The following is a 21090-nucleotide window of genomic DNA, read 5'->3' on the forward strand; positions in this document are numbered from 1 at the left end:
CAGACTGAGCACAGAAACAGACTGAGCAACAAAATCATGGGGAGTTCAGCCCAGGTCGATGCTGTCAATTCATCAGTGGGGAACTGCAAAGGCAAAGGTTACTGCAGACAAGCACAACCTCAATTTCTCAAGTATTTGTATCACAGTGAAAGATAATTATGGCTTAAAATGGGTATTTTTGAATTAGTTTTTATACCGCAGTTTCAAACCAATCCTTCAAACATCAAAATCAGCCTAACAAGATTCCCCAATGTCCATCCACCCAGAGCCTCTCAAGAAACACATAGAACTTAAGACCAAAACTGTGTTTGCTGCCAGCATTTCATGCCTTAATCATTGTATGTTTAAATACACACATCTACTAAACAAATGCCATGTCCACAGACCACAAGCCTTAAAAAAAAAAAACAAAATAGAAAAATGTTAACAATTAATTAAACCAGTTCTCATTACCTCAATTTCCATCTGCAATTATAATCATTTCCCATTTAAAATATCTACCACATTTTATTCTTAATTAAAAATTACATCCTTGCAATGAAGTGCAATATGAATTAACAATTCAAATGTTATCTATGCAAATTCGTTAGTCCTTTGATTTTTCCTCCATTTATGCAAAGTCATGTATAGGTTTATTTTTATTAAGCTTGTATAACTTCACTCAACGTCTTCTGCTCTGAACTCTACACATATTCCAATCCAAGGACGCAGAAATAAGTTGTAAATTACACAATTTCTTTTCAAGTCTCATATCACTTATTTAAGAATCAATACATATGTGAAGAAGTGTCTTTCCTAAATAATTAGGGAAAAAAACCCTGTAATTTTAAGATTTAAAGATGTTAAATTTCCAATGGTTTTGACAACAGCCATTTCTTCAGGCCCTGCTGTGTAAAGCCATTGGAGAAATTACTGTAAGACAACAAAACCCCATCTCTAAATTAGCTTTGCCTGCACTCAGAGTTCAGTGACTCCACTCCTCAACATGACTCTCTGCCCTCAACTCTCCCACAGGCATCTCTTAACCAATTTGGTTTTATCTCCCTCAGCAGTGTTTTGAACTTTTACCCCAGATTTAAAATTTCTCCCTGCTTCATCAGCCAAGAGCAAACTCAGACTCTCCAAGTGAACAAACCCAACACAAAGCATCAATGCCTTAGAACCTGAATGTTTGCCTACAGTGTCTGTTGATTTCAAAGGAATTCAGCACCAAAATGGTGACTTTTTTCAAAGCCAGTATTGAGAAAACCCAAGAGTTGAAAACCCATTTAATAAGAGCACATTAGAATATACCCAGAATTACCAGCTCCAGTCACTACCTTGCCCAAAGCTGCTCACACCCTGTTCCAGCAGAAGCACACCGAGCTCAAGAGCAGCAAAACTGAGCCACACACTCAGGGAAGGGGGAGTTCTCAGCCAGCCCAAGAAGATGCTGTGACTGTGCTCTGGCTCTCCTGCCAAGAGAAGGCTTTCTGCAGCTGGGAGAAATTAAGGCATCACACAGTGAGCTCTCTTCAGCTGCGTGGTCGTAAACCGAGGTTATTGAGAATGGCAATTAGCTGTGTGTGCTCTGCAAGGCAGCAGGCAAAGGTGGCCAGATGCTGCACAGATAAGATCCACACACAGATTATCATTACAGACCAGAAGATGAATTTTTCAAGGTCCAGAGGGCAGTGCAATGGCTTTAAACAGAGTATATACTTATGAGGCAATTAAATGTGTCAATGTGAGGCACAAGAAAAATGCAGCAGATTGCAGCAAGATCTGCAGTTTACCAAATTACAAGGACAGATCTTGAAGTCAAATTATACAAACACAATTACACAAATTACACTGTAACCTTCAAAGGAAGAGGTCTTCATTGTATTCCAAAAGCCTCATTGTGTTTTATTAATAAATTCTGGCAGACAAAGTTTGAAGTCATGCATTTATTTCAGTGGCTAGTTTAAAACTCCCTTTATTCAATGATCTTTTTATGTCATAATCTCCTTATCTAATTTAAACAGAGTGCATTCTCTTGCTATGAGTGTAATTTTCATTTAAGTTGTTATAACTTGTGCACAAAGGAATATGTCAGTTTAGCTCACCAACTAATACATTCTCCTGTATATGCAAGCAAAAGCAAACTATTTATATATCCCAATATGAGAGTCACTTTTTTACAAAAGAGGCCAGATAGCATCAAGCTCCACATAGCACATCTGGGAGAAGTCACAGGACATTTTTACACAAATACTTACTCTTTTTTCTTTCTTTCCCAACCTGCAAAGACTGTTTGAGACAAAAGCAACCAAAAAGGACTAAGAGCTGAAGGCAGTTCCCTGGCATTGTCTTCTCCTTCTCACTCTTCTAGAAGAAGGCACGTATGAAGTCTCTGTCTCCCCCTCCAATTATGTCATTTGTCCTCTGCTAACTCTTATCCATGTAAAAAAAAAAAAAAAAAAAAAAAAAAACAAAAAAAACCACTTCTATCCAAGACTGTAATTGGAGGAGCTTTAAATAGCTAATTTAACCTTGGGAGGATGTTCATTTTCACTGAGCATATCTCTCCAATCTATGAAACAGACAAAGCCTTTCACCTGAGCATGCCATTCTTTAATTGTGGCAGCACTGTGAGATAATGCATTTCAAATAGTTGGTCAACCCAGGGGGAATATGAATGCCCAAATACCTAACAGACAATGATGCCTTTGAAAATGAAAACTCAGGCTTGTGAACACAGTTACTGCATGATCAACAGCACCCCAATACCATCACATAGAGACTATTTATTTTACATACCACAAATGACTGCTTTTTTCAGAAACTAATCAGTAATTCACAGCTGTATCATTTTTGATCTGTCTCAGCCACTGCATATCAGTTTACCAGCTCACAGCCTCTCTCAGAAGAGGTTATCTGATTAAAGAGAAATGGAAAGACTACTGCTATTTGTCCTCTGAAAAATTCCACCAGCTCAGTATCAGTGCTGATTTCATGATTATGAAACTCCAGAGCAAACCAGATTTATCCTGCAGCCAACCTCAGAGAAGTTGAAAGGGTGAAGGTGCAGCTGCAGCATCCCCTAGGTCAGAGAACCTCAGATAACACTGAGGAAAGGCTCCTTTGTTCTGAAGTGCAACATAGTCTGATAAGACAAGTGCATCCAAAAGGAATTCAAGCCATTAAAGAAAAAAGACTCCCTGGAGAATACACACCTTGTCTTCAAGTCAATGTACTCAGCACTGCAAGACACTGGGACCCCTAAGGACATCTGCTGGCACAATAATCATTGCCCACAAAGTCCCAAGCACCCACTCAGTTCAATCTGCAGCACAAACTTCTCCTTGTCCTGCTTCCCAAGCAGAGAAATCAGGCAGGCTGACACCTGCATGTCCAACTCCCAGGCTACTAAGAAGGCCTGGCTGCTGTCTCACTGTGCCTTTACACAGATTAAAGCAGGAGGAAGCCTGGCCATTTGATCCTAAACTGAGCTAAGCACACCAAGCTGTAGCACAGAAGGTGACCTCCTCACTTGCCACAACAGTGAGAAGACCACAAATCCTGGGTCAGCCAGCCTGGGCTGCTCTTACCTGGGCACACACCTGCTCATCCTATCTCTAAAGCATCACCAAATACTTTGCCAGCATCCTGCTGAGGCAGACAGCACAGCCACCTACTCAGAGCTTCTCATCCAAGCACACAACTCAGGAACATAAAGAGCCAGAACAGACTGTTCTAGGAGTATACTGTGAAGTACCTGGTCCAAACAGCTCAAGTCTAATTACATTTAAATGCTTCTAAACAGGAGTGACTTTGGTCAATGGAGAGCAGAGGAGTTGTTTGTGTGAACACAGGTGTGATATGTTCATCACTGGCCTTCACTGCAAGGATGGGGTATCACATCCAGCTGTTCTGGAGCTGTCAGATCCAACCCCAGAAATAAAAGCTAGAGCAATTCAACCAGGTTCAACATCCTGGAAGTGATGGAAATGCAGATTGTCCTCTGAGAAGTGCTGGTTACACACAAGCCAACTTAAGAAGGTATTTTTAGCATGTTTGTTCAGCTTCATCATCTCAAAAACAGCTACAGCCCATTGGTGCCCTTGTCAGGGATATGGGAATATCAGGAGACACTGAGGTCTTCAGGGGCAGCACAGCCCTTCATTCTTCAAGGTCTGCCTTTCCTCACAGTGAGGTTCAAACCAGGACACCAGAAACTATCCTGTTTAAGATCTTCCAATACAAAGTCTCCCATAATCATGGTAGGGTTCCATCTTTTTTCCTCAAAATTATCATCAGGTCCTTTCAACTTGTTTATGCTTGAGCAATTCACCTAGGACTGGTATATTATGCCATGCAATTTCCTTATAATTGTCACTTGCAGAATTCTCCCATATTCCACAGTGAGAATTTTGGGCCTTACAAACATTGCTGGGATGGCACCAAACAGGGGAACAGGGAAGGAGTGGCAAAGAAAAACACAGCTGAAGTTTAGATTAAAACACATGTTAAAATGATTTTTAGAACACCAATATGTATTTTACATAGACTCTGTTGCCACTGTTTCTACTGCTTTTTCTTGAAACACTACAGAAAATATATAGTTGGCAAAATAGAGCCGAGACAGAAAAAGGGAGAAATCTGGCTGTGAACATGATTGTCCAAATAGTTTGTTTCTTCACTGCTTTTCCTCATTGCAAAAAATGTGTCCATAGGCATTAGTGTTTGGAAACAAGTAATCTCCACACATTTCCCTTCCACGACATGAGCTGCCCAAACTGATGAAGCAACATGTAAACTATAAAACATCAATGCCACTGTAGCTTTTCAGGGAAGAAACTGCAATGAAATATCATTGCCCTCTATCAGCATAGCCTGTGGTAGATAAGTTTTTTCTTGTCAACGTTGCAATAAATCATTCACCAGTCAGATTTCATCTGATGTTGCACCATCACACTCAAGGTAGAAATCTCCACTGCCTGAAGGGGGACTTTTTTCAAGACCAAAACCAATAGTTCTGTGCAATCAACTACGTGTTTCTATGTAATGTAGCTTTTCTCTACCACTTCAATCCTGGTGCAAAATTAACAGGTGTTACCAGTTTTTATTTGGACACTTAAATTCTGGCTTCAAAGTCAACAGAAAAGCAATAGCAAAAGACACTTTAGCCAAAGGAATCACAAAGGCATCTGCTCCAGTATCACCCACCAAAGAGGTTTTCTACCCTATCAAACAGCCTCGTTATTTGGTTGGACAGGATTATTCTTAAAAAAAAAAAAAAAAAAAAAAAAAAAGCCTAACTGATTGTGTGATGGTGTCTCTAATCACAGATTCAGACACATCATGAATCCCCAGTGAAAAGTCAGTTCTACTCCACTACTACAAAATCTGCTGAATATTTGTGATATTCTACCTACTGCTTTACTAATGGAAGAAATCTATTTTGGTATATCATTCCTAAGCTTAATTATTATTATGCCAGTATTTAAAAGCAGTTGAATTCATAAATAAATATATATATATATATATAGCAACACTTTGCAACTCAAGACCTTAGGAGTGCTCAATAGACCAGACAGTGAAACAAGAGCATCCTCCTTACCAGAGATGATAAATAGCTGAGAAATCAGGTCCAGGTGTCCAGAAAACTGCTCCAGCTGCTCAGCTCCAGGGGGATGGATGCCCAGCCACCCACAGCATCCAGGAGCCCAAACTCTCCCTGCAGCCCACCTGGATAGCAAACACTGCCTGAGTGTAAAGGCCCAGCTACAGCAGAGAGGGACAGGGCAGAGACAGGAGCCCCCAGTCCCAGTGGGAGGATTCCTGCAGATGAGAGGCAGTGCCTGCAGCAAGGACAGCACAGTGCTCAGGAAGGCAGCACTGCACTCCTGCTGAGTTTTGGTTTTGCAGCCAAGGAGAAGGACTCAGGAACCCCCATGGCAAAGACAATCAGAAGAACCACAGAGCAGTGACCATCAGAACAAGTCATCAGTGAAAGACAAAGAATGAAAGGACAAAGGAATAGCAAAGCAGCTCTCTGAAGTTATTGATAGTTCTGGATAATACACAATTCTTCAGTCTAAGGTATTACTATGAGATGCTGCAAATACTAAAGACACTAACATTGCATTATCCTTAGAGTCCACCCAAAAGGTTTCTGGAGCTCTTTTTTTGTTATATATCCAAGCCCACAGCATCAGCTCCTGCACAGCCACCTTGGCACCACTGCAGCATCATGCTGGAAGCAGGACAGCAGAGTCACATCATAAAACACAAACAGGTGAGCACACAGCACATGTCTGCAGACAGCAAGGGCAGGCTGAAAGGTCCAGTTTTTGCTGATGCTGCTTGTATCAATCACAGCAAAAGTCAGTGAAAGGCGCCAAGGGGAGCACTGGATAGTTCATCAGCTTTCCAGAGCAGACAGGACACTACCCCAGCTTTGATCCTTTATTTCACTCAGCACTGCATGCCCCAGCCAGCAGAAATGGTGTTCACCAAAGCCACATATTTCATGTCCACCTCACCAAGAAAGAACATTTTCAGTACAGCCCACATGCTTCAACATAATTTCTAACTAATACAGCCCAAAGCAGCAAACTGCAGGATGGCCTTTACTACACAAATTGAAGCAAAAAGGAAAATCAGAACCAAAGAGACTGGAAAAATCAAACTGTAAGGCCTATGTCTCATACTCAGCATACATAGTTTAGAAACACTTGGGTTTTTTTTTGCAAAGACAGAGCATTGCTTCATTGCATAAATAAAGTGCTCATAGCCTCAGTTCAACTGAAAGCACAACTGTCAGGCACATTAATAATTCTGTCCTGATCTTCAGCTTTTTAGCAAGTGAACTTGTTACTAATGGGGTGCAAATGAGACAAGTTGAAGTTGTTACTCATTGACAGTGTGCTTCTAACAAATCCCATCTGTCTCTGCACCCAAAATGCCAGATCATGTCTCCCAAACACAGGAGTGAACAGGGGAATGCAATCTCAAACTACAGGAATGAAGAGTGATTGATCAAGACAGAAGTCAAAACTGTACAGTGTGAAGGTGTAATCAAGACTACTGTGAAACTATAAGACTCCTTAGAGCCAATGAAAAAAGTTAATTTTCTTCCTAAGCTGGTTTTCACCTTGGAAACTAATTGTTGAAAGAGAAAAGGTCACACTGCCTAATAGCATGAAATAGGGAAAACAGTACATGCAGATAGCACTTGACATGAAGTATTAATTACCTTTTTGGCAGAGCACCTGTTTGTGCTGTGATGTATTACTCCTTACACTGAACCATGGCTTGGGATTCACTTCAGATAGGTATCACTAGTGTGTGGACAAATCACTTTTACCTTACATCCCTGGGTCACTGTATCTCAGATGTGCTTATATATTTTTAAGCACAGCTGGTTTCTTGGCACATAAACATGAATTGCTGTGTGGTTTGAAGCTGTTAGTTAAAAAGAAATGGGTTGCTGTTTTGTTACCAAATTCAAGAAATTCACACACACAGTGCTTCCTTCAAGGGCAAAGGAAATGTGCTCTTCATCATGTCATCTAGTCACTAATTATGTTTTGTTCCTACAAAACACTACTTTAGTTGTTAACTTAAGAGAAAAGTCTCTTGCTTTTGTTACCAGGGTAGCCAAATCTGCCTTTTCTTGCCCTTGGTTTGCCCTCTTCCTTAACTCATAAACATATCTGAATCAAAGCAAGCGGAAGGAAAAGAAAAGGTGAGAGAAAAATGGACCCAAGAAATTAAAGTAACAGGTATTTCATAGCACTTAGGCACTTCAAAGTAAGGTCAAGCAGGAAATGAGATTTAGACCAAGCAACAGGTTCTTGTATTCAGAATTAAGCATTCCAGGAATTCTTCAACATTTCTTAAATTACAAGAAGCATTGAGCAACACCATAGCAACCCAAAGAACCACCTGACAAAAACATTTATTTTACCAGCAAACCACCAAGGATGATTTCCTGCACCCTGTGATCAACTCCAGAGAGCAGCAACACTTCCTCTTTTGGACATGTCATCAGAGCACTGCCTTCAGATATTTTCTCTAATATTCCATTATGGCTCACCACTGCCTTACCTGGGAAGCCCCAGCACTGCTGCAGTGTGAATTCCATGTTGAATTTGACTCAGGGTAATTGTTATTGCTGGCAACCTGCTGGCTGTGGGGTAAAAGCCAGCTGACAACACAACAGCTTCTTACATGAATTGGCATAATGCAGAAATATCCTAGCCAAAGACTGAAAGCACAGAGACCCAGACTCTGCTTTTTCCACTGGAAGTCATCCCTGCACATCACTGCCCAAATGTGCCAGGGAAAGCCTGAGCTACCTTGCCAGTGCAGGACTCCAGGGTCTCAGCATTCACTACAGCCCCCAAGATATTTTTAAACTGCTTCTAACTGCCAAGTAGTTTTTTTACTGCATTTTTTCTCAGTGATGACTTAAGAGTAAGTACTTATTTTTAAATCATATTTGACATTTTGTTAGGTACACTGGAAAATAAACCAATTCCTACATATGCAAAAACTAGGAATTAATGAAGCCTGGCAATTATCTTGACAGAAAGAACCAAGTGACTTAGTTGAACATACAGAGACTCACTAAAAAAAAAAAAAAAAAGTCTTCTCTAGTAGTTAAAAAACAAACGAAATTGCTTCTTATTGATTTTAATTTAGGTTGAAACACTAGCTGTCTCTCCAACAAAGCCAGAAATGGAAACAACTATAAATGAGTACAAGATGTGATAAGATAGACAGATTCTTAAGTAATCTAGTATAGAGATGACCTCCAGTTTAGACAGTATTTAAAATATGATATCATATGTATGGATCAATAAGTTTGCATTTGTTTCAGTCCCAAAAGCTGGAAAGCCACGTTCTCTTCTTTAGCGACTTTAAAATGTTGTCCAATCAAGCTCTGGGGTTTTTTTTTTCCCCTTACAGATCCTCTAGATTCTAATTTACAAATAAAATCAAGAGAAGCAATTAAATGTTTAGTACTATCAGCATGTTTCCCCAAGTGATGCACATGTGGAACAGAATAGAAGTAGTCCAATCTTGATACAGGAGAATGGGTTACAAATTGAAATGCGTTCCTATTACCACTGCTCGCAGCTTTCACGCTCCAGCAAGCCCCAGGATCAGCAGCACCCACCCCTGCACCTCCAGCTCCCAGGCACAGCAGCTCTGAGCCTCTGGACTGCAGCCTCCAGAGCCAGCACAGCCACAGCAGGGCTCAGCGTGCACAGGACACTAGAAGGGACTTTTGGTGATGGCCATCCAGCCCATCACGTTAAAGGATAATTAAAACCTCCCTGGCAAACTGCCTGGTCACTCTGCTCTGCTCTCCAGACAGCATGCACTGCCTGAAGCACACCAGAATATCAGGGTCGATCAAGCATGATTTATGATCCTTTCAGCACACCAGAACCTGAGCCAACATTACCTGCTAGGTATGATCAGGCCTTCTCAGTGGTTTTTGTGAAGGCTCATATTCGGAAAAGCTGCACTTATGTCGATATGGACATGACTGGCACCAACACCAGTCTTTTATAAAAACCTTACATGCCTTCTCTCAGTTGACTTGTTTCCAGCAGCTCTGACTCCTTTCATCACACAGCACTGACTCCTCCTCTCCTCTCTGCAAGTTCCCCTCTTCCTTCTGCATGACTGGCTAAATCCCAGCTGTCCCTTACCTGCCCACCCAACCCTGTCTGTCCCTCACATAACACCTTCTTACCTTATGTCCCTTGTATGACAGCACGTCCCTTCCTCCTCACAGCACAGCCAGCAGGCTCCATCCCAAACTCCAGCTGTAACTCGTGTCCAGCTGCCCCACTCTTTTATAACCCCCATCCTCATGGGGCAGGCAAGGCTGTTTCCAGTTCTCAGCAATCAGTACAGCTGTAATTCTTTGGCAAAGATTGCCTTCTGCACTATCCCACATGGAAGGCAGGTCTCCCTCGCTCCTTTAGCCACAAATATCTCCCCACTTTCTCACATACCTCTGCATACCCCAGGCAGTATCAGCTGAGAGGAAAAGGACTGGTTTTCCCTCATTTGATACCTGATGCTAATCAGACACAACCAAGGTAAAAAGCTGAAAGCATCCCAGGGAGGCCACCCTAATGGAAACAGGTCACAGTAACAGAGTAACTCTTGCAAGCAACTCAATATCCAGCCCCTGCACCCACTTCCCGCAGAGGAGAAAAGAAACACTTTCTTCCAAAACCAGCAGCGCAATTAACAGTAACAGGTGAGGGTAGCACGGCAAACCCTCGCCCACATTCCCAGGAAACCCAGAGGCTCCTTGGGATCGCAGGCACACTGAAACTCCCACCCCAAGTGTCTGATGGAGCTCATCCCTTATCCCCACACCAGGTCATCACACAGGGTGCAAGTGTGGCCAGAAGGTCAAGGCAGGTTCTAGACCTGAGTGAAACCTTCAGTGTGCCAGGTCTGACAGAAGCCAAAGCCTGAGTTACCCTCTAGAAAACTCCAGATCACCTGGACTGTTGGAGGATGCACGGATTGCTACTCCCTTAAAAACTGTTGGGCTTAAAAAGGAAGCAAAACCAGAAGAAATTATCTGAGACACTAAGACTGCTGAGGACTTAAGCCTTTCCTTCTGTTTCTAAAATTGCCACTAAAGCAGCATTCCAGCCACATGTTAAAAAAAGGAAAGAAGTTGAATTTGAAGAGTTTATGAAAATAAAGTTAGAAATGCTAAGAATCAGTGATCCAGGCCACATCCACTGAGCAGCAGAGTATTTTATTCAGCACTGACTCCAATAATGATCTAGAAGTCAAACTAGGCAAACAATCAGCATGAATTTCCTTGCTGTGGCAGAAAAATAGGCCACTGAAAATCCCTGGACAAACAGAAAGGGCAGTAGCATTGCATATACATAATATGAACAAGACTGGTTTTCAGCTGTGGTGTGCACCTTTCAAAAGAAAAAAAAACCAAAACAAAAAGAACCCAGGCAAAAACTACTGCAGAAAAGCAAAAAAACAAACTGAAAACACAACAAAAAAACATTCAAGGAGTGGATAAAATCTCATGGCAAAGGACTTGTGGGGTTCAGGTCACTGGGTTAATCAAGACATGTAACATGGTTTTATCCTAATGTGCAAGTACTCTCATGGTAGAAAAATACTAGAGGGCTCTTTAAACTAGCAGAAAAAAGTGAAACAGACAGACAGTTGTTAAAGTAGTTGTATATTTGTAGTCTGATCTACAGTAACTCAAGCAACACTTTTTTTTTGGTGGCTTATTTATTTTGGTAGCTAGTTTGTTCATAGAAAGAAGTTTGGTATAATTTCCAAATGGCACCAAACAAATAATTGATTTAAAAGAGAAAACTGATAACAATTCCAAGGACTGATACATATGATAAAGCATCCTCCAGAAAGCCAGACTTAATGGACAGACTGGACATCTCTTTCACCACAGGCAGACATACTAGGAGGTGGTTTTGCATTTTGCCACACAGTAAAACTTTCAGAGAAGTATTATTTATAAAATATACATAATATATAATACATAATACATTATATATAATATATTTATTAAAACAGCACTCCTTTGACCACCCAATGGGAATACAGACAATAACAAGCATGGTTGTGTTTCAGAATAATGTCATGATGAGGGTTATGGGACAAATCCTCACCTGGTAAAAGCTGCCACAGCAACAGCAGCTGAGCTGTGCCATGACAGTGTGCAGCAGCTGAGGATCTGCCTTTGCACCAAGAGAAGAAATTATAGAACTTGCACAGTTTGCACCCCCAGTTTGCAAATATAACAATGAATTAATTCACAGTAAACAGGAGGGAAGTGCTTTGCAGTGCATAAACAATGTAGTAAGAAACAATTTAAAAAGTCACAGTTTCTGAAACTGCTGTCACTGAGCACAAACTTTTAACACTTACTTAAATAGCTAAAACTGTACAAAGGTGTCACTTCAGAACACAAACAGTTATACAGAAACCCTATAATCTGATGCAAAACCCTTGGGCAAAGAAGGTAAAATAAACAACTAATTTTAGAACCTGAACACTCCATTAGCACTTCTCACCAATTAAAATATGATGCAACTGCTGTCAACAGGCAAATTTAGCTCAATTTTAAGCATGGATTTAAATACAAAATACACAGGCTAGTGCACTGTAACAATAAGTCAACCACCTACAAGCAGAATGGAGGCCAAGAAGAGACATTCAGCTGGTTCTCTCTGCCTATCCAGTGAAGGATGCAATGTTTAAGAGACAGACATGCTGCACAATCCCTCATTCCTACTTTGACTGCAGTAAATCTATACCATAATCTCCAGAAGTCTAAAAGCACCTTAGTAATCTAAATGCCAATAAAAGTCTATAGAAAATTTAATCCTTAAACTCAATTCTGACAGCAATGTAGATCTGTACTTATTTATTTGAAAGCTACTAGGTATCTTTATTGTTTCCAGGGAGTTGGGAATGGGGAGGGATGGCTGGACAGAAACCTCACACGGAGGCCACTGGACAGAGGTTTAATATAAACATATGCCTATATAAAAAAATAATTCACTAAACTTGCCCTTAAAAGCTCTTTGTCAAAAGCTATTTATTTTGAGATATCACAAACTCTACTACCTCCTAAGATGCAAAACAAATCATTGTAAAATCCAGAAGGGGAGGGGGAAAAGGGAAAAAAGATCATTCAGGGAAGCATTTCTAAGCACACCAAACTGACACAAAGACACAGAGTCTGTTCACTGGTCCTCAGTGATGGGAGTCACTTCAGAGACATTCTTGTTCCAAAGAAATGCAGAGACCAAAAGTCATTTGCTTTCAGCTGAGGACCATCAACATGGGTCAGGACAGAACTGTTTCTATTTACCTCTGCAATAGAAAAATGACTTATTGGCACAACATTACCATCATATCCAGCTTATTCAGTGCTCACCTCTTCTTACACTGAAGTCCTTTTCCACTCTGGGACAACTAACACTGGTCATCAACCAGCCTGACAACCTCTCCAAGGAGCTCTGGGTCTAAGACTTCAGACTGCTAAAAAACAATAACCCAATAGCAGATACTTCTACAGGATCAAGAAAAGGGCAAGGCACTGCTTTGGTTAAAGCAAGTATTACAGCATTTTCTACCTCTTGCAAGCCTCCTGCAAGGATAGAAGATGGAAAGAGGGAGGTGTGGGAAAACTGAGCAACTCTCCTCTTTGCCTGTGAGAAGTTATCAGATAGCTTTCCTTTCCTGTCAGCAGAATAAACTGACTCCCAGCAGAACTTCTAACAGCACTCTGTCAGGGAGACAGGCACACTTTATTTCAAAAAAAGAGAACAAAGCAGCTGCCACAAGACCAAATAACATCCTGCATTTTGCTCCTAAATACCACTGCAGCTCTTCAGGGCTCAGGGTTTCATTCATTACATTGCTGCAAGCAGAGAATTTTTCAAAGGAGCTTTCCTAAGCTAAGCATCCAAGTCTCAAAACACCTAGATTTTCTTTAGAAAGGCCCCCATACTGTGAATGCAAAGTTCCTCAAAGCAGGCACTGGACAGGATAAACATCTATCAGGCATCACTGCAGCATTTGTGCATAGGAAAACTGCAGCTCCCATGTCAATTGAGATTTTATGTGCCAGTACTGCTGGCAGGTGCATGATGTAGTCATGTTTTAAGTTCTAGAAAATGTTCATCATTATTCAAATCACTTGATAATTAAGAGCACCAGTACTTCAACTCCCAAGCAAACTTGGAGATGCATAATAAAACCACATTAAAAAAAAAGCCATACACTAACTGATTTTACTTTAACCACAGTTCACCTGAATACTAATTCAAATTGCTGTAAAGTGAGCCATTCAGTCTAGCAAAACATCTTACACTGATTACATGAAATTCTGAGCTTCCTTACTACCCTGTGCCTTCACTCCTCCTCCTCCAAAGTGGGGAGTTTATTCCCACCACTGTTCCCTCCAGCTTCCCAGTAGCAATGTCAGGGCAAAGGAAAAATGAGACAACAGCAGCAATATCCAAGGAGTATCTCTGCAGCATTGTTGCTGTGCTTGCAATCTGCTCCCCAGTTCATCTGTTCACTTTCAGGGTGGGAAGAGATTTTGCTTAGGCCACAAATATGTGACAGCTCAAGGCATAAAGCTGGAATCTGTGTCCTGGCATCTGTGCCTCAAGAAGATGAGTGCACATTGAAAAGCAAGCACTTGGAGACACAACCAGGGCAGCCCAGATTCATTCAAGAGGACACTTGAAATTTGTCCTCTCTGAAGTGGGCTGAGATCACTTTGGAGCCTTGGAGGACCTGGTAGCATCACTGAAAGAAAGAAACCCATTTGATCTGCCCTGGGGCAAGTAATCTGTACCCTGCAATACAGATAACATGATCATCAGCACAACATACTGAGTAATGGGAAAATTAACAGCACTCAAGGATCAGTTTTTGTGCCTTTTTTTTTTTTTTCTCTAAAGGTTTATGGACACACAAATGTGAAAACTAGTTGCTTTCATCAGAAGTTATTCTCCAGCTGAGCATTTCCAGTTGACCACACCCCAGGTTCTTCTGCTTAGGATGAAAGGGTGCATTAAGTTCATCTTCCTTCTCTGCTTCACAAAACTGATACTCCTTGGTGGGACTGGGCTGGATCTGCAATCCATGAAGTTATGTTCCCATCAACCTGTGCAAGAAGATGCAGATCCACAATGTTTCCATTGACACGAGTTTACCTCATGAAAAGGGAAAACTTGATAAAGATATTTAGATACCTAAAGTAGCAAGAAGTCCCCAACAGGAATATATAAACCCTAAATTAACCCATATGGTGCATATCTAAATCCTCAGATGAGTCCATACTTTTAAAAACATTTGTCTGATAAGATACCACTTCCTAAAATACTTAAGAATCGTTGTTTAGAATTAAAGTAGCATGGCACATAAACATAAATAATTATAATTCATCAACACACAGGAGTAACTCTTTAAAAATGGAAGCACAATAACTTGGGCAAACAGAAATTAGATTCATTTTTTTCATAATTTCTCTGATTAAAGTTATATATTAGCCAAAGTACAGTGTTATTACTAGACCCTTAGGCTTCAGAGCACATCATGCCACATGTTCATTTGGCTGCTAAAAAGCAGCAACCAAATTATTAGCACTTTTTTCCAAGGACAGTTGAGATTAATAGTTTGAAGTCATTCCTTAATTTAACCATGAAACTTGAGCATTTAAATTAGAGTCAACTTTAATAACATTTATTTCAGAAAACTGTAAGTATGTTAGTCTTTAAGCACTGATTATAAGATGGATGGAGCTGTTAGCTGTCTTTTCTGTAATTGGAAACAAATTCCAACTACTAAATTTACAGAACTTGATAAGAAGACAGCCAACACTTGTTCCTGCAAAGACACAGAAACTGGGAATTAAACCATCACCCTACTGAAATCAATAGGTGATTTCCAGTGATTTTTTTATGGTACCAAGCAGGATCTATTTGTTCCACAAAGATTTCCAGTGTGGATGCAGGTAGGATGGTGAAGGACATGACATCTCTGCTTGAGTCATAGCAACTCTTCACTGCTCTAAGACACTCCTTTTCTGAACAGATCAGAAACCCTTACATCTTCCTTTCCTAGACAAAAAAAATGAGAGAGTATAGAGGATAGGCTAGCAATAAAAAGTCTTAACTCATACACATGGTCAAAAAATCCTCCTTGTTGTTCCCATGCCCAGCCCGGATCCAGAGTTAGCAGATATTGCAATAAGGCTGAGGGAATTCCAGTCACCCTCAAATTGTGTTCCTTCCTTTTTTTGAATGCACTTAAACTCTTTCTTTCTGTGATGCCTCTTCCTCCCTCCCAACTTGAGGAAGCTCTTCCTCTGGCTGCTGGCACAGACAGCTCCTCTGACTCCTTGGAGACTTTTGTTAGCTGGTCCAGGCCCTGTTAACCACAAGCCTGCTTAGGGATAGCAAAAAAACTCTCCCTGAGTCCCCCCCAAGAAGCAAATCACAAGCTCAGCTCAGCTCTTGCAGCCTGGGAAGACTCACTTGACTGTCTTTATCTGCAAGGACTCCATTAGCAACTTCCTGTAACACAGAGTGCATTCTGAAACAGCACTGAAAATAAGGGATAATTAAAATGTACAAAGTGTCATCTTCATAAAAGCCACAGGACTAAATAGTCTTGGAGGGCCCTCTCCTGTACATTCCGTATTTCTCTACGTGCACAATGCACCTTCCTCTGTAAAATCTTTACTAGACAAAGCCAGTCTCCTCTGTACCTTTAAAAATATCTGAAGTACTATTTACTTAGTTGATAAGGCACAGCTCCCAGTATAATTTTTCCTCCAAGCAGAAGACAGTTACATGCAAAATTAACTCTCAGCTCAGATCTATGTAGTCTCAAAATCCAAAACCCATTTAGGCAGTTACCAGGTTAGCAACAATTTGATTCATTACCAAAGAGCTAATCTAGACTCGAGGAAATTACTTCCATTTATGCATCTAGCCTAAGAAAATGGTAGCAATTGTCATTCCTTAGATAGGATTGTCAAAGTAAAAAGCTAAGAACTGCACAAATGTGTACTTTTCCCTTTACAAAAAATATTTACTCTCTCTTGGCAAAGCACCAAGAAATCAGATAGTAAGAATATCACTGTAATACTAATATTTATGTCTTACTGATTTTTGGTACTGTGGATTTAGATTAATGAGCAAACAGACCCCATGGAAACAACCTCTCTTACCTTGTCTTGGTTTGATACATTAACCAAAGCAATTACCAGTGACAAGCCCACAGAGAAATGCACTAAACAGTTCAGAAAGAGGAAAACCTTACCCACATATTTTTTTGCCAGAGTGACTCCTTTCTCTTACTGCAGCCAAAGGAACACCACCAAAAATACCTACTTAAACAGTGAAACCCTATTACAACACTACTAACAAAGAAATACTGCAAAGACTTATTTTCTACACGGTTCATTTATTGTTACTGAACAAAGAAAAGAATAGCCTTTATGTTTCCTCACAAAGTAAAGTGATTTGCAGGGGAGAAAACAAGTAGTGACCTCTTCCATTTAAAGGGAGCTAGATATGAAGCAGAGGGAAGAAAGATGCTTACAAATTAAAACCTTCTTCAATCTTCTCTAGAAAATGCTATGAAAAGGTACAGAAGCATTTGTGGTAGATACTAAATGGTTAATATCTGGCCGGGATTCCCTGCCAACACAAATTCCAATGATTTGCCATTGGATGCTGTCAGCACCAGCGTCCTGTTATAGCCCACAGAGATCCTCCCTGCAGCTTCCCTGCCTCGGGCATCTCTGATGTGCGGATCAGAGTCTCAGGGTCCCCGTTCATCGGGAGGATTCACTCGGCACAGCGGCTCACACACGCCCGGCACTGCTGCTCCTCGGAGCAAAGCTCACGGAGCGAGCGAGGCACCGAGGTCTAGCTCTGTACAAAAACCAAAGGCATAAAAGCCTTTCTGGAAAATAGTTTGCTTTCCAGGCAAACCTTTAGCAACGAAGAGCCCTGAAACATTCCCGAGTATTACACAGCTGTTTTATGGTTTCTGGCATTACAGAGTTTACCAACACTCTGCAAGCATCCTGCTACCCTCTGCTTGCATCCATCTTCATATTCAAACCATAATACAAATATTATCTGGTTCAAACATCGCTGATCTAAATCAGCAAGTCATACAATACTGTCATATTAAACCAACATCAGGGCTTGTTTTCCTGCAGCATTCCTGGAGCCTGCCTTCTAGCTGTAATTACTATACAATATATATCAGAACCAGAGAGAAAGGCATCACTCCGAAGGCTGAAATTGAGAAGAAATCAATACAAGGAAGATAAATGGTTCGTCAAAAGCTGCAGAGGTATTAACCCTCTCCCCAACTTAGTTTCTTTTTGCTTCAAATCATTTTACTATGTGAGAAGCTGCTGGAAGGAATGGGATAGGTCTATCTGCTTAGCTCTGCATTTGGTGTTAGGAAGAGGGTATTCCAGGAAGAAAAATTAAAAAAGGAAAAGAAAAAAAGAAGGGAAACTAAGTGGATTCCTATCAAACTTCCAGAATGTAATTATTTCATTGGACCCTCGCACACCTGGCCGCGGCGAACAACCAGGAGCCAGGGCATGGACGGGGCCGCGTTCCGAGGGAAGAGGGGCTGCGCTGCCCCAGGCGCCCCCGGCCATTCCCGGGATGGAGGGAGGGAGGGGGGAGCCCGGGCAGGACAAGGGCGGGATCGATCCCGGGGGCTCGGAGCCCGCGGGCACGCGCGCGGCCGGGAGCGCGCCGGGCGGGGCTCGCGCTGCGCGCCGGCGGAGGGGCGCGCGCCCCGGGGGCGCCGGCGGCGGCACAGCGCCCCTGGCGGGCGGCCCGGGCAGTGCGGAGGCGGCGGGAGCCCGAGCCCCGCGAGTTCCCCCGGGCCGGGGCCAGCCCGGCCCCGGTACAGCGAGCCCCGCGGCTCGGTGCGGGGCCAGGAGCGATACACGGGCACCGGCCGCGAGGTTCGAAGCGGGGGGAGAACTGCACGGTGGCCGAGTGCCCCCCGCGCGCGGAGCCGCTCTCCCGCGGGTGCGCGGCGCTGGCCGCACGGCTCCAGCCCCGGCGCGCAGCGGAGCGGGCGCGCAGCCCCGCGGGACTCCCCCGGCCCCGCCAAGGTCAGCACAGGCACGGCGAGACCCCCGCGGCGGGCACACGGCGTGGGGAGGGCACGGAGCCCCGCACCGCCAACTTTCTGCCGGGGGACCGGGGGCTGCGGCGCGGGCTCGGAGCGCGGAGTCACAGCGGAGTCACGCTGCCGGTCGGGGCGGCGAGCGGCGGTCCCGCAGCACAAAGAGAGCTCCAGGCAGCCCCACGAAAGAGGAGCAGCGCCCAAGGAGCCCCCCGCGCCCGCCCCGCGCTGCAATGCACCGGAGACAGGGCACACGGCTCCGGGAGCGCCGAGCCGAGCCCGGGCTCCGCTGCCCGCAGCCGGGAGGGTGCCGCGGAGCGGGAGGAGCCCCAGCGCTGCGGCCGCCCCGGCAAAGCCAAGGGGCCCCGCGAACCCCGGCGCATCCTCCGCGCTCCGCGGGTGCCCCGCCGGCTCCCTACGGGGTCGCGGACACGTGTGGAGGAGGCACCGGGAGCCCCCCCCAGCCGCCGCGCTCACTCACCGGGGAAGCACACCACATCATGGAGCACGGAGCTGGTGATTTTCAAGAAAAAGATCCACCAACACGGTTGCAGTAGCCTCCGCATGTCCAAAGCCGCACATCGAAAGGGAAAAGGGGCTAAAATAATTAACACACAGGGTGAGGAAAAAAAAAAAAGGGGGGGGGAGGGGGCAAAAAAAACCCCAAAAACTTGTTGAAAATAAGTTTCTCCCCGCACCCCTGTTCCTGCGAGAGAAAGCGGGGGGCTCCTGCTCGCCTCCTCTACCGGGGAAAAAAAAAATCCCTCCAAGCGCGGGGCAGGGGGAGGACAGAGCGGAGCGCCGGCGGGGCGCGGGGACCCCCCCGCGGCTCGGGGGCCGGGGCGGCGCGGCTCAGGCGGGCAGCGGCGGCGGGGCGCGCATGCCGCGGACGGGGCGCTCACAGCCGCCTCCGCGCACGGGCGGGCGGGCGGCGGTCAGCCGGGGCCCCGGCGCGCTCCATCCTGCCGTACAGGAAGTGGCGGGCGAGCCCGGATCCTGGCGGAGACTTTAAAGCGGGGCGAGGGAGAGAGAGAGCGCGGCGCGGCGGCGAGGCGAGGCGAGGAGAGGCGGCGGCGCGCCGGGCGCCCCGGCGGCGCGCCCCCGCCGCCCTTAAAGCGGCCGCGGCGGCGGGGCGGGGGCGCGCTCGTGTGCACGCTCCCGCTCCCGTGCACGCTCCCGCCCCGCCGCCTGTGTGCGTTTATCTGTGGGGGATGATGTGTGACCGAACCGCGGAAATTCGCAGTTTGCAATTTGGGGTTCCGAGCCCCCGCCCCGGCCGTGGCTGATTGAAGTTACTTGTCTCATTACGCCGCCCCCCGGTGCTGCGGGGGGCCCCCGCAGATTTGGGATGGGTGGCTCTGTCCTTCGTGGTCCCCCCCCTCACCACTTGTGTGCATCACTCAGCGGGGTCCGATCCCCCCTTCCCCTCCCCAAAACCACGCAGTTTCCCATCCACTTCGATACCCAGTATGACTCTTTGGTCCCCCACAGAATCACACCGCTCAGTGCTGTGCTGGGTATTTCCAGAAATACTCATGGAAATCATACAGATCTTTTTCTCCTCCAGTGGTATGTGTCTTTTGGGGTACTGCAAGAGACACCTCCACCCCCACTACCCCTAGAATCACATAGATTTTCCTCCCTCAGTAATAATCATCATTCTGGGTATTGCTGGAAGCATCCCACAAAATTGCTATTTTCCTCCCAGTATTGTGCATTTTTCTATGTATTTCCAGAGAGCTACCTCAAAATGAGATAATTGGTGTTTCTGCAAAGTCAGATGAAGGCTGTCCCAAGCCACTCTGCATCCACACACACACACCCCTCTCCGGCAGCAGTTTCTGAATGAGTGATAATTTTGCACAGGAAACAGAAGCAGAAAATGGTGTGAATTCAGGATGAAGGGATGGTTGCTTGTACTTGGTATTTCCTGGCTGTGCTGTGGTCTGCTGATGCTGAAATTTCATTCAGAGGTAGTTTTTGTCTGTTTCTTTGTTAATTGCATCCATTCCATGGATTCTGTTTCAGAATGGAAAGGGTTTGGCCAGGTTTATCAGAGTGCTCAGCCCTGCCTGTGTCATTTGCTATGCTCCTCTTTGCTTACTTCCACACTTGTGGTGTTTCCAGAAGAGATATGGTCGGCAGGAGGAGGAACAGAGTAGGAAAATTCAGAAGTCATTTGTGGAATGGCAGTGATTTTCTCTCTCCCTTCCTCAGCTTAGGGGGTCACTAGAGCAGCGCCCTCAGGTACTTAGCACTGTCTGCAAGTGGTTTACCCCACTCAGCACAAGGTGCCAAGGCAGTGGATTATGCTGCATCCAAAGGGCCCCTCAACCTCATCAGGAGGCATTTGTAGGCTTTCCTTTGACTTTCTTTCCACATACCAGGTCA

General features: G+C 44.3%; 1 protein-coding gene across 1 annotated transcript in view; it reads right to left on the reverse strand.

The window, feature by feature from the left end:
• PTPRG (protein tyrosine phosphatase receptor type G) overlaps window positions 1-19676 on the reverse strand; it is a 380979-nt gene extending 361303 nt beyond the window's left edge. The window contains exon 1 of the mRNA XM_056501238.1: window positions 19181-19676. Within this exon, the coding sequence (XP_056357213.1) occupies window positions 19181-19265 (85 nt within the window). The 5' untranslated portion in view covers window positions 19266-19676. The remainder of the gene's footprint in view (window positions 1-19180) is intronic.
• Window positions 19677-21090: the final 1414 nt, after the last annotated feature.

The sequence above is a fragment of the Oenanthe melanoleuca genome, chromosome 12 (genome assembly GCF_029582105.1).
Source record: "Oenanthe melanoleuca isolate GR-GAL-2019-014 chromosome 12, OMel1.0, whole genome shotgun sequence".
Classification (NCBI taxonomy): domain Eukaryota; kingdom Metazoa; phylum Chordata; class Aves; order Passeriformes; family Muscicapidae; genus Oenanthe; species Oenanthe melanoleuca.